The following is a 12142-nucleotide window of genomic DNA, read 5'->3' as shown; positions in this document are numbered from 1 at the left end:
TGGTGGTAGAGAATGTGCACTGGTGGAGGGATGGGTGTTTGATCATTGTGAGATTGTAACATGAAAGCTTGTAACTATCTCATGGTGAAAGCTTGTAACTATCTCATGGTGATTCAATAAAATTTTAAAAATTTAAAAAACAAAAAGAATAAAGAATGTTCAGAGCAAAAAAGGAGAGAATTTGCTTTGTTAATTTGTTAGATGATTGACCTAGAAGTGAGATCTATTAGAAAGACACAGGCTGGGCTGGAAAGATGGTACTGTATGTGACCATGGCTAACCTGGGTTTGATTCCTAACTTTCCATATTGTTCCCTGCCACTGCTGGGAGTAATTTCAGATTTTTCAAAAATAAAGGAAAATGATGGTCTTAAAAATTGCTGGATATTTTAAGTCTAGTGTTTAAGTTGCATATGGGTTTCACTTAGGAATAAAGCTATGTTGTCTTGATTTTTAGGTTTAAATAAATCACCTTTATTTCTAACCCTCCCCTTGGGACTCTAGCACCGTAAGCTGAATCTTAGCAAAGCAATCAAATTGGGTGTTTGTTTTTATTTTTTCATTTAATGTTTTAAAGGGCTGGAGTGATAGCACAATACTAAGGCATTTGCCTTGCATGCGGCTGACCTGGGTTCGATTCCTCCGCCCCTGTTGGAGACCCTGGCAAGTTCCATGTGGTGTATTCAATATGCCAGTAACAACAAGTCTCACAATGAAGATGTTACTGGTGCCCACTCAAGCAAATCTATGAGCAACAGGATGACAGTGACAGTGACAGTGAATTTTTAAAAATTCAGACAACATGATTTTAGTACAAAGTTCCTCATGCCAACTCCCAGACATACTGGGTTCTGGCACCGGTTATACCACTAGTGTCAATTTCACTCTGCCAGTGTCTCCAGGTTCCCGTCCATCCTGTCACCTCCAGTCCTGGCAGCTCTTTTGACAGGCACATTTAGTTTGGTGGCTGTGGTTTGGATCTCCTGCCTTCAGTGTTGTTGATTCTGTAGTTTGGGTCTGACTCCCCCATGCCTGGACCACTGTGGGCCACCGGCCTTTGGTCCCCGACTCCAGTTACCTCCCTCCTTTTCTTGTTACCCCTCTCTGGGTGTTTTAGTGGAAAGGTTTCTTTTTCCAAAAACCAAGCGTGATACAGTCAAAATGGTAAAGGATCTTACAGTCAGATACTTATTACATGTAAACAAGGCTGCCTGAAAAGTGGAAAAGCAGAATCCTGAAAATAAACACTAAGACATTTTCCTTCTGGTGTAATTTTTGATATGTGAGGGTGTTTTGTTGGATTTACAGAACATTTACATTCTTTGCAATTGAAGAGCACTTGTAGAAATGTAAGGATCATTCTCTGCCACTTATTTTTGACAACTCCTTAGAGTAAAATTGTCAGCAGGCTTTTTCTCTTCTCCCTTACTGGTTGGGGTATTAAAGAAATGATTGTCAAGTCTAAGCCCTTAATATCAGTGTGTTGAAGATATAATAACCTGTGTATTATAAACTAAAATGGCACAAATGCTTTAAAGTGTATTATCATCATCATCATCATCATCAATTATTATTATTATTTTGGGCTGGGGACCACACCCAGTCATACTCAGGGGCTATTCCCAGCTTTGTGCTCAGAGGTTGCTTCCGCGGTGCTTGGGAACAGTGCAGTTCCAGGCTTGACTGCATGCGAGGTGAGCACCTTAACCCCTGTATTATATCCTGCCCTAACACTGTAACTTTATTTTTAGCGGGTAGGGCATTTGCCTTGCACACAGCTGACCTGGGTTGGATTCCTTCATCCTTCTAGGAGAGCCTGGCAAGCTACTGAGAGTATCTTGCCCATACGGCAGAGCCTGGCAAGGTACCCGTGGTGATTTCGATATGCCAAGAACAGTAGCAACAATTCTCACAATGGAGATGTTACTGGTTCCTGCTTGAGCAAATTGACGAACAATGGGATGACAGTGCTATTTATTTATTTATTTATTTATTTATTTATTTATTTATTATTGAATCACCATGAGATACAATTACCAAAATTTCATGTTTGAGTTTCAGTAATACAATGATTATCCATCTCTCCACCAGTGCATTCTCCACCACCAATGTCCCCAGTATAATCCCCTTTCCAACCCTCCCCCTGCCTCTATGGCAGACAGTACCCCCCATACTCTCTACTTTTGGGCATTATGGTTTGCAGGCTAGATACTGAGAGGCTATCACGTTTGGTCTTTTACTTACTCTCAGCACAAATCTCCCATCTTCAACGATTCCTCCAACCATCACTGACTTAGTGATCCCTTCTCTGTTCCAGCTGCCTTCTCCCCCAGCTCATGAGGCAGGCTTACAACTATGGGGGAGTCTTCTTGGCCCTTGTGTCTGCTGTCCTTGGGTGTTAGTCTTATGTTAGTTTATATTCCAGAAATGAGTGCAATCATTCTATGTCTGTCCCTCTCTTTCTGATTCATTTCACTAAGCATGATAGTCTCCATGACCATCCACCTATAAGCAAATTTCATAACTTCATCTTTCCTAACAGCTGCTAGTATTCCATTGAAACACTGTAATTTTAAAGAAAAATATGGGACTATTTCAAATTTGGTTTCAAATTTGATTCTGTTTATTAATATCCATCAGAAGGCTGAGGAAATGTACCAAGTCATAGATCATATATATGAGGCTTTGAGTTCAGTCCCCAGTGCCAGATGGCCCCCAAGCACTGCCGGGCATAGTTCTGGTGGCCTCTCGTCACTTCCAGGTAGCAAAATTAAACCATTAAGCCACTGGGTAGAAATTCACCAGCAGTGATCCTGGGCTTCCTAAATATTACTGATGGTGGAACATATGAAAAAGACCCATTCCGTAACACCCTTTATAAAGGGGGACACATGTGGAAAAATTTGGAAAAGCTGCTCATATTTTATATAATAAAGACAAACCTTTTGCATCATGACTTTATGTGTGCATGTCTCTCCAAGAGATTTTAGATAACCCTGTTGTGCATATAGCAATGACACTTTTTTTTTCACTGAAAACTAATGCTAAGTTGTGACAGCTATTGGTATATAAAAATAAATCCAACTCTTGACTGTCTTTAAGTCTCAATCTCCCATCACCCCCCCAGCCTGCTTCTATGGCAGACACCTCTCTCTCTCTCTCTCTCTCTCTCTCTCTCTCTCTCTCTCTCTCTCTCCTCTCTCCTCTCTCTTCTCTCTCTTTCTCTCTCTCTCTTTCTCTATCTCTCTCTGTTCCCTCTTCTGGGCATTGTGGCTTGCAATACAGATACTGAAAGTTGTCATTTATATCTCTTTACCTACTAATAACATTCAGTTTTCTTGTCCAGTGTGATCATTTCCAACTATTATTGTCATACTGGCCTCTTCTCTATCTTACCTACTCTCCCCCTCACACACACTTGTAAGCAGATTTATGAGGGTCTATCTCACAGTGATTCAATTCAAAAAATAAAATAAAAAAGAGAAGAATAGAAATGTCACAGTCTGAGTTCTTGAGAACAGATTTTTAAAATAACCAATTCTCGTGTAACGTGATGATTTTAAGATGAATGATGCACCAAAGCCGGAGGGATTAACTGCAAATTTCCCATGAGATGAGTCATGAAAACAGGGAGAAAGGGGAAATGAAGGTATTGTAGGTGTTTTTATTCTCGAAACAAAGACCTTCCACTTTTCTTTTCATGCATATCTTAAACCTACCTTTGTTCTGGCACAAGAACTTAATGAGTTCCTACTGTGAACAAAACATTTAGAAAAGAATTATTCTGGCTGCATTGGTCGCAGCCTGTGGCTACAGAGAACCTGGAGAACATTATTTTATGATTACTATTGCTTTTATTATTTTGCCCAAAGTATTTTTGTCCCATTTTAAAAATCATTAAGAAAGAGCCTCACAAGATAACAGAGTTTTAGAAAATTGCCCCCATTCATTCATGTATCTGTTCTGCCAACAGTAGAGTTCGAGTGTCTGCTCTGTGTTCAGGGTGACACTGGGAAGGAGGGGTCCAGAATCCGATGTATCTAGGCAAAGTTTTCTAGAGATTGGAAGACTCAGAGTTTCATCTGGAAACTTGCTACTGCTAGGAAGAAAGTGAAGGAGAAGAGGTTTGGGAGCAGACTGTTGAAGGAGATTGGTGCTAAAGCAGATGACAGAGAGGCTAAGATCAGAAGTTCCAGAGAGCAGCAGGCTCCTGAATTACTCAGTGATCACGTGGCTAAGTGGAGTCTACTTGGAGCCTTGTGTCAGAGCAATTGTGGGGACAGGGGTCAGGGAGGCATGAGAAAAGGAGAAGAAACTGGAGGAGAGAAGCAGGGTCCACCAAAATAAATATATATCTATATATATGTATGCATGTATATATTGGCTTTTGGGTCACTCCCAGGGATGCACAGGGGTTACTCGGGGGACCATATGGGATGCTGGGGATTGAACCCGGGTTGACCCTGTGCAAGGCAAACACCTCACCCGTTGTCCTATCGCTCCAGCCCCCCACTGAGATATTTTTAAGTGTCGAGACCTGTATATATTTGAAGAGATTCAGTTTATGCTTTGGGGTATCAGATTTCTTGGCATCCTTACTACTACTTGAAAACCTCTCCTGGTTTGATTTTCCTTTCATAGTTTCAGGTTTGCACTGTCCAGGTTTCCCCCACTCTCTGAAAGGAAAGAATTCCTGTGAAATCTTTCAGTAGCTGGCATGAAGTGAAGAACTAATTAGCATTCATTTACACTGGGAAAAAAAAAGTGAGCGTTCCTAAACCTACTACCCCCAAACAGCCTACACAATAAGCATAAAACCTAAAGTCACGCTACCTGGTAGAAGCTGAAGGAATGCCATGATCCAGTCACAGGCTGAGTGAACGGGTTTCTGGGGAGGGAGCCTAGGGAGGCTGCCCCCTCAGGAGAAGCAGCTGTGTCTCGAACAGCTGCTGCAAAACCAGCTCTGCAGAGCACATTTGCTTTCTGCCAAAACACACAAGCAAACACACACAGAAAGCAAAATAAGGGCTGGAGCAATAGTACAGCATGGCCGACCCAGGTTCAATTCCCAGCATCCCATATGGTCCCCTGAGCACCGCCAGGAGTAATTCCTGAGTGCAGAGCCAGGAGTAAGCCCTGTAAATTGCCGGGTGTGACCCAAAAAAGCAGGGGCGAAAAATAAGAAATGCAAAAAAATCTTTTGGATTTCTTTTGTTTCACGAAAACAGGTACCAATGTAAATTTTAAGTAACATCAAAGTGGCATCATATACTCAGGTTCTTATGCTGAATCGTCAAGATTGAAAGTAGAGAACAGGAGAGTGAGTGTAGGAATTCAGAAATGATTTTATTTAGGGGGAGGGAAAAGGAGGCAAGAGAGTGCCCAGATTAACCGAGGGATCTCCTGAAGGTCTCTGCATTTCCGTGGGACCCTTCTTCAAGACACTTTGGCAATAATCTGGGAGTGTCTCTAATTTCTTTTTCCTTCCTTCTCTTCCCCTAAATAAAATAGTTTCTGAATCCGGCCTCTCGGAGTGCCTGCAAGCTACCGAGAGTATCCTGCCTGCATGGCAGAGCCTGTCAAGCTCCCTGTGGTGTATTCATTATGCCAAAAACAGTAACAATAAGCCTCACAATAGAGACATTACTGGTGCTTGATCAAGCAAATTGATGAACAATGGGATGACAGTGCTACAGTGCTACAGTGCTGAATCTGGCCATTTCAGCTCCAGTCACTTGCTTTCAATCTTGAATGCTAGCAGACAGGAACCCTAGAACCATACCCATTATAACACAATGTAAACTTTTGAAAAGTGGTGCATGCCTGTGTATGAAAAGCTTCATTTGGGAGCTGGAACAATAGCACAGTGAGTAGGGCATTTGCACACGGCCCATCTGGGTTCGATTCCCAGCATCCCATAAGATGCCCCAGCACTGCCAGGAGTAATTCCTGAGAGCAGAGTCAGGAGTAATCCTTGAGCATCGCCAGGTGTGACCAAAAAAAAAAACCAAATAAAAGCTTCATTTATATTTGTTCAGTGAATATACCACACATTTGTGAACTTTTAAATGATTCTACTGTATTTATTTGACTACAAATATATATTTTGGATGATAAATACTTCAGTGGCTCCATAGTTAATATGGTAATTTTTATCATGCTAAAGAGTGTTGTACAGTCTCATTTTATTCTGTATAATTTTATTTATGTGCTTCGAACAGAGTCACTATTACTTGTTTTTCATATAAGAAATAAAAGTGTGAATAATGGGATTTTTTTAATAGTGAAAGTTAAAAGACAGTGCTTGAAAATGAAAGCCCTGTTATTTCTGAACATGAATTTTGCCATAGGAGAGCAAAACATAGTCAGATGTTCACCTTAAAAAGAGAAAAAATGAATTTAAATGAATTTAAATTAAAGTTGTACCATTCGGAGATTGAAATTCATGAAGTCACAAGAAAAATAAAAATGCTTCTACCAAGTGGGTAGAAGAAAAAGTCTCATTTCAATAAAACATTTCAAAGGATTTGATGATTAAATAGTTCTACATAGAAATTTTTTTAAAGGAAAGAATGGCAGTTGAAGTTCAGGAATTTTACCTCAGGGCCACTATAGGATTTGGTGAGAATCAGAAAACATTAAACTTGAACCCAGGGTCTACGTGGAGGAAACTCATTCATTCTGTAAGAAATCCAAGGACGCCTACCTTGGTTTGCCATCAACATTAGCATCGGTACTTCTTTACTTTCTTCTGTACCGTGCTAAAACTTAATTCAAGATTTGATGAATTCTAGTGCACAGATAATTTGAAAACATTTTATTTAAAATATAAAATAACCACTTTGGATTGAAAATGGGCTATGACTTATTTTTCAGTATGGCAATGAATTTGCATTAGTAGTCAGTCTGTATTCCTTTTTTATAAGACTGGTTTTTATTAAGGCACGGTGATTTGCAAAGTCATTCCTGATTGAGTTTGGGCTCCTGGATGTCTCACTGACAGGTTTGCTAAATTCTCTCTCTGGGCTGTGAAAAAGTGCAACCAGATGGCCCCCCCAGGTGACTGATTTGATTTGTCCATGACCTGAGAATCTTCTAATGCAAATTCCAGGGCTGGAGTTTCTTGAAGCAAGTGTTGGTTAAGTCCTGGTGTTTGCATGCTAAATAGGAAAGTAGGGAGCTCAGTTCCATTTTTCTGTAACATCTCCTGCATGTCTTTTAGTCCTGTTTGAATATTTCTCTCATCTTTTTCACTTGATGATTTTCTGTCCTGTGATTGTATGACAAAGTTACACCGTAGACAAAAATCCCTCCTGAGAAAAACACTGGTTAGAACTGTGAAACTTTGAATCTTCTGATTTTTTTCCTATTAAATTTATCCCTAAAGGAATTCCTTTCCCTTAACAGTTGGTAGTTGCCAATCATTTAAAAACAAAGAATTTGGGTAACAATAATACCTTCTACCAATTCATTACAATGAATAGCAAAGCAGAAAGATAGGGAAGAGAGAGATGTGTTGGCATTTATTCATTTTCATTTCATTTTCTAGCGCAAACCCCCGATGGTGATAGATGACCTCTTTGAAGATATGAAGGATGGAGTTAAACTGCTCGCACTTCTGGAAGTCCTCTCAGGGCAGAAACTGGTAATTATATTTTCTGTGAACAAACCATGTCAAATTGTTTGCATTTGCCATTTGCGGGTAGGGTGTTGGGTTGGTGAAGGCGTGTTAGCCACAGAAGATAGATTCTTGCCAAGAAAAACAAACATAGGGTGGTCTCACTTCTCTGTGGAATATAGAATACTGAATGCAAAAATGCACTGTAGTAAGGGTGGTGCTTAAGTCATCCTTGACCCCCAGAGGTAGAGAGGAGAATTAAGAAGGAAACAGAAGTAATGGGTAAACAGACATCAGAGCTTCAGGTATTCTGGTGATATGAGTGAATGGTACAGCCATACATCTAAAGCACAGACTCAACAGCCCTGAAAACATATGAGCTAAGTGGCAACCCCTGGACCTTTGTAATGTGCCTGTCAAGTGGAGAGGCGAGGATAGGGCAGAGCCTGGGGGTAGGGAGGGAATCTGGGAACACGGGTGGAGGGAATTTGACACTGGTGGTGATTTGGATGTTGAAATATTATACGCCTAAAACTCAATTATCAAAACTTTGTAAATCATACTTTTTAATTTTTAACAAAAGAAAATAATCTGAAGAAAATGAGTAGAAAAATTTTCTAGGGTAAAAAATATTAAATAAGAAGAGGATTCTTTCCTTTTATAGTAATCCAGAGACTATAAAACAAAGCAAATGAGGCCACAGGACCTCTTAGTCTCTAGAACCTGGCAAGCTACTGAGAGCATCCTAGCAATCTCCCCATGGCAATCTCCCCATGGTTTATTTGATATGCTAAAACCAGTAACAATGGCGGGTCTCATTCCCCTGACCCTGAAAGAGCCTCCAATGTGGCACCATGGGGAGGGATGAGTAAAGAGAGAGGCTGCTAAAATGTCAGGGTTAGGACAATGGAGATGTTACTAACGCCCGCTCAAGCAAATCGATGAACAATGGGATGACAGTGATAACAGTGATGATAGCAGTCCACCGGTAATCTCTATAGGTAACTTGTGAGACATAGAAACAGCCATACATTTTCTTTCTAGCAGGCTTAAAAGTTAAAGAGTTTCATTAATAACTCCCCATGAATTACTGCTGTTCTCCGAGAAGATGAATTTACAGTTAACATAAGCCTCCAATGAAGTGGGAGCTTTCCATTACATTGATTCATATCTATGCATTGCAAAGTTGTTCGTTGAGCATCAAGCTTAGATGCAGTGTAGCATGATTCCTGGTCCAGCAGACATCCTCTATCATTAGTCTGTTGTAATAAGAACAGCATGTTCATAGGCATTTGTTTTTCTGCGCTGCAGAACCAGCCGAGTCAATAAAGCACTGAGGGTGAGCTTGAAAATAACACTGTTTGCATCACACAGATAATAAAAGCAGCGATTTATCCGGCTCCTTTTTTTTTTTCGTTTCAGAGTAGTAGAGAAGTGAGCAGTTTGCAAACATACACCGTATCCAATGATGTTTATCATGATTCGAAAAGCGAGCGGAGGAAATCATGTCAGAGTGTTACATAACTCATTAGTCACAGAGTCCAAAACTGAGAGAGCTTATTTTGCTCTTTATCTATTACATCTTGACAGGAGTTGCGCAATGAATATTACTTGGAAATGAATATTTTTAAAAAGTGATTTTTTTTGCCTGAACATAAATTCCCATTAATTTTATGCAGGGAGTCCTTAAAATAGCTTTGGCAAAAGAATTGTGTGTAGTCAAATACAACCTGATAGTAATGTTGCGTGGATCACTGATCTCATTTAATTCCTAGTCTAGCAGATGCTTTTGGTCCCCTGTGCAGATCTGCTCTTATGTCTGGATTTAGCTACAGAAATGGTCACATTGCCCGCATCCCTGATGGCAGCTCATCTCAGGTACTAGTTGTGTGTCTCTGGATTTCTGTCCTTGGGGTGCTTATCAAAACCACAAGTTGCACAAGGCTGCCCTCAAGTGTGAGAGCGTTATTGGTCCCAAAGTATCCCCAATTAATGGGTCTGGGAGTCCATTAATAAATTCTCCAGCCTGGCATTTGTGGCAAACCTGAGCCTTATTTTATAGTTCTCTCACAGTCTGTCCCCTATGATCTACAGAGAAACTGAGTCCAGCTGCCCACAGTGGAAGACCTCAGTACTACAGCCTCGGTTGACTTTTTCTCCATCCTTCTCTTGCTGATTCTATTTGCATCGTCACTCTTTTTGCTTGGACTCTTACCCACAATACACCACATGTACCTGTCTTTGTTTCACATTCTAGTCTGGGGGATACCAAATAAGATGCAAATTAACACTAAAACAGAAAAAAAGGCACAAACAAAATCAGTGTAATTAGCATTAAGACGTAAGAGTCATTGAATTGACAAAGGTATTTTCTTGGTTGTCTGATACAACTGAGCATCTTTATATATTCTCCAGAAATAAATTCTTTCCTTTTTTTATGGGTGATGAGGTGGGTTCAGGCCATACCCAACAGTGCTCAGGACTTACTCATGGTTCTGTGCTCAGAGATCACTTTTAGTGGCAATCGGGGCTAGGGGGTCATATTGGTGCCAGGAACCACACCAAGGTCAGCCACATGAAAGCAAGTGCTTTAACCCTTGTACTATTTCTCCAGTCCTGTAAGCTGTGTCCTTCCTTCCTTCCTTCCTTCCTTCCTTCCTTCCTTCCTTCCTTCCTTCCTTCCTTCCTTCCTTCCTTCCTTCCTTCCTTTCTTTCTTTCTTTCTTTCTTTCTTTCTTTCTTTCTTTCTTTCTTTCTTTCTTTCTTTCTTTCTTTCTATATTTTTGGAGAAGGTGATGCCTCTAATCTTCTCTTTCCCAAGAATTGCTTTAGCTAGTCATGGAGGCTTATTGTTCCATATGAATTTCAGGAGTGTTTGATCTATTTCTTTGAAAATGTCATGTATATTATTTTTTAATTTTTTATTTTATAAAGTAAAATAAGATGTTTGATTACATTTACTATGCGCTAGAGAGATAGCACAGTGGGTAGAGCATTTGCCTTGCATGTGGCTGACCTGGGTTTGATTCCTCCGTCCCTCTCGGAGAACCCAGCAAGCTACTGAGAGAATCCTGCCCACACAGCAGAGCCTGGCAAGCTCCCCGTGGCATATTTGATATGCCAAAAACAGTAACAAACAAGTCTCACAATGGAGACATTACTGGTGCCCGCTCAAGCAAATTGATGAGTAACAGGGTGACAGTGACAGTGACATTTAATATCCAAACACCAATCTCACCACCATTACACCTTCCCACCATCATATTTCAGGTGTTTCCATCCCAAACCCCAATCCCTGTCCCAAAGCAGAACCTAAATAATATAATATTTCCCTCTAAGGTTCACCATATCAAAAGTGGTTACAGTATTCTTGGAGTATGGGTAGGACGTATTGTTTAAGTGTCCAGGAAAAGGTTCATTTTTGGGTGAGGCTCAGCTTGAGCATGTGGAGAGCAGCTGTGAGCATGGCAGCCACTGAGTTCTGGAGGTTTCTGTCTGCCAGGGCTGGGTCTCTTGGAGTGGGAAGGGGTCTCACTAAGCTGTTTTCTTAAAGTTAGAAGAAACCTTCATTAAAATGAAAATAGATACATCACATTTATTTCAATATAAGTCTGCCTTTGTACTTGGCTATGGTATGCAGAAATCTTGACAAATGACCATCAACAATGAAATGATTTGATAAAAAATACTTATTTTGACATAATCATACTTGTGGTTAAGTACCCTCGTAATCGTGTTTAGTAGACTCCTAAGGCTAGAAGCTGCTTTAGAATTTTTATTTAACAGAGATGATAACAGACACACAGAATTGTTTCTACATTTAACCTTTATAATTTATTCATATTGGGTCCTTGAGAATTTTGAATTGCACAAAATAATTTACCCTGAAATTATCAATAAGCCTGACAGTTGTTGTTTACATTCTGTACACATATACATTAGGGCTCAGGACCACATTAGGGTGGAAAGCAGGATCCAGAAGAATCCGTGTCCTGAGGATTCCTTTAGAGCTTTCAAGGGAGAAAATGGCCAGCAGCCTTGCCCACTAGGGCATTAACACAGCTCAGGAAATCTACAATGGTCTCATCAGCAAAACTCTATAAAAAAAGTAAAATGAAAAAACTATCACTATGTTCTTCTAATTTTGCTTTTTTATTGAGATACTGTGATTTCCAACACTGTGTTGCTGAAAGGTTTGGGTAGCCATAGTTCCCACACTCCATTCCTCACCAGCGCACCTGTTTCCTCCACTACTGTCCTAAAGGCACTTCCAGCCCCCACCCACATCCTCTGTAAACTCAATTCTGTAGACACTCTCTTCAGGTATGTTGCCTGTGCCCGAGGGCTGGCATTACCAATAGGCCATTCAGCTAACAACTCTATTTTGCCTGTCAGCGGTAAAGCACTCTCTGTCCTTAAGGAACGTGTAGATGAACGACATGTGGCTTGTCCGTTGAAACCGCTTCTATCCTCATGCAATGGTTGTATTAGGTGGGGCAAGTAAAGCTGTGTGTAACTTAGATGTA

The 12142-nt window shown here is 40.5% G+C and overlaps 1 protein-coding gene across 15 annotated transcripts in view; it reads left to right on the top strand.

Annotated features, from left to right (window-relative positions):
* Nucleotides 1-12142, top strand: part of SYNE1 (spectrin repeat containing nuclear envelope protein 1) — a 561745-nt gene that overhangs the window by 117025 nt on the left and 432578 nt on the right. For all 15 annotated transcript variants that reach the window (XM_055134197.1, XM_055134196.1, XM_055134206.1 and 12 more), the window contains exon 4: nt 7549-7644. In XM_055134197.1, the coding sequence (XP_054990172.1) occupies nt 7549-7644 (96 nt within the window). The remainder of the gene's footprint in view (nt 1-7548; nt 7645-12142) is intronic.

The sequence above is a fragment of the Sorex araneus genome, chromosome 4 (assembly GCF_027595985.1).
Source record: "Sorex araneus isolate mSorAra2 chromosome 4, mSorAra2.pri, whole genome shotgun sequence".
NCBI classification, from domain to species: Eukaryota; Metazoa; Chordata; class Mammalia; order Eulipotyphla; family Soricidae; genus Sorex; species Sorex araneus.
This window is presented reverse-complemented; position numbering and strand designations above follow the sequence as displayed.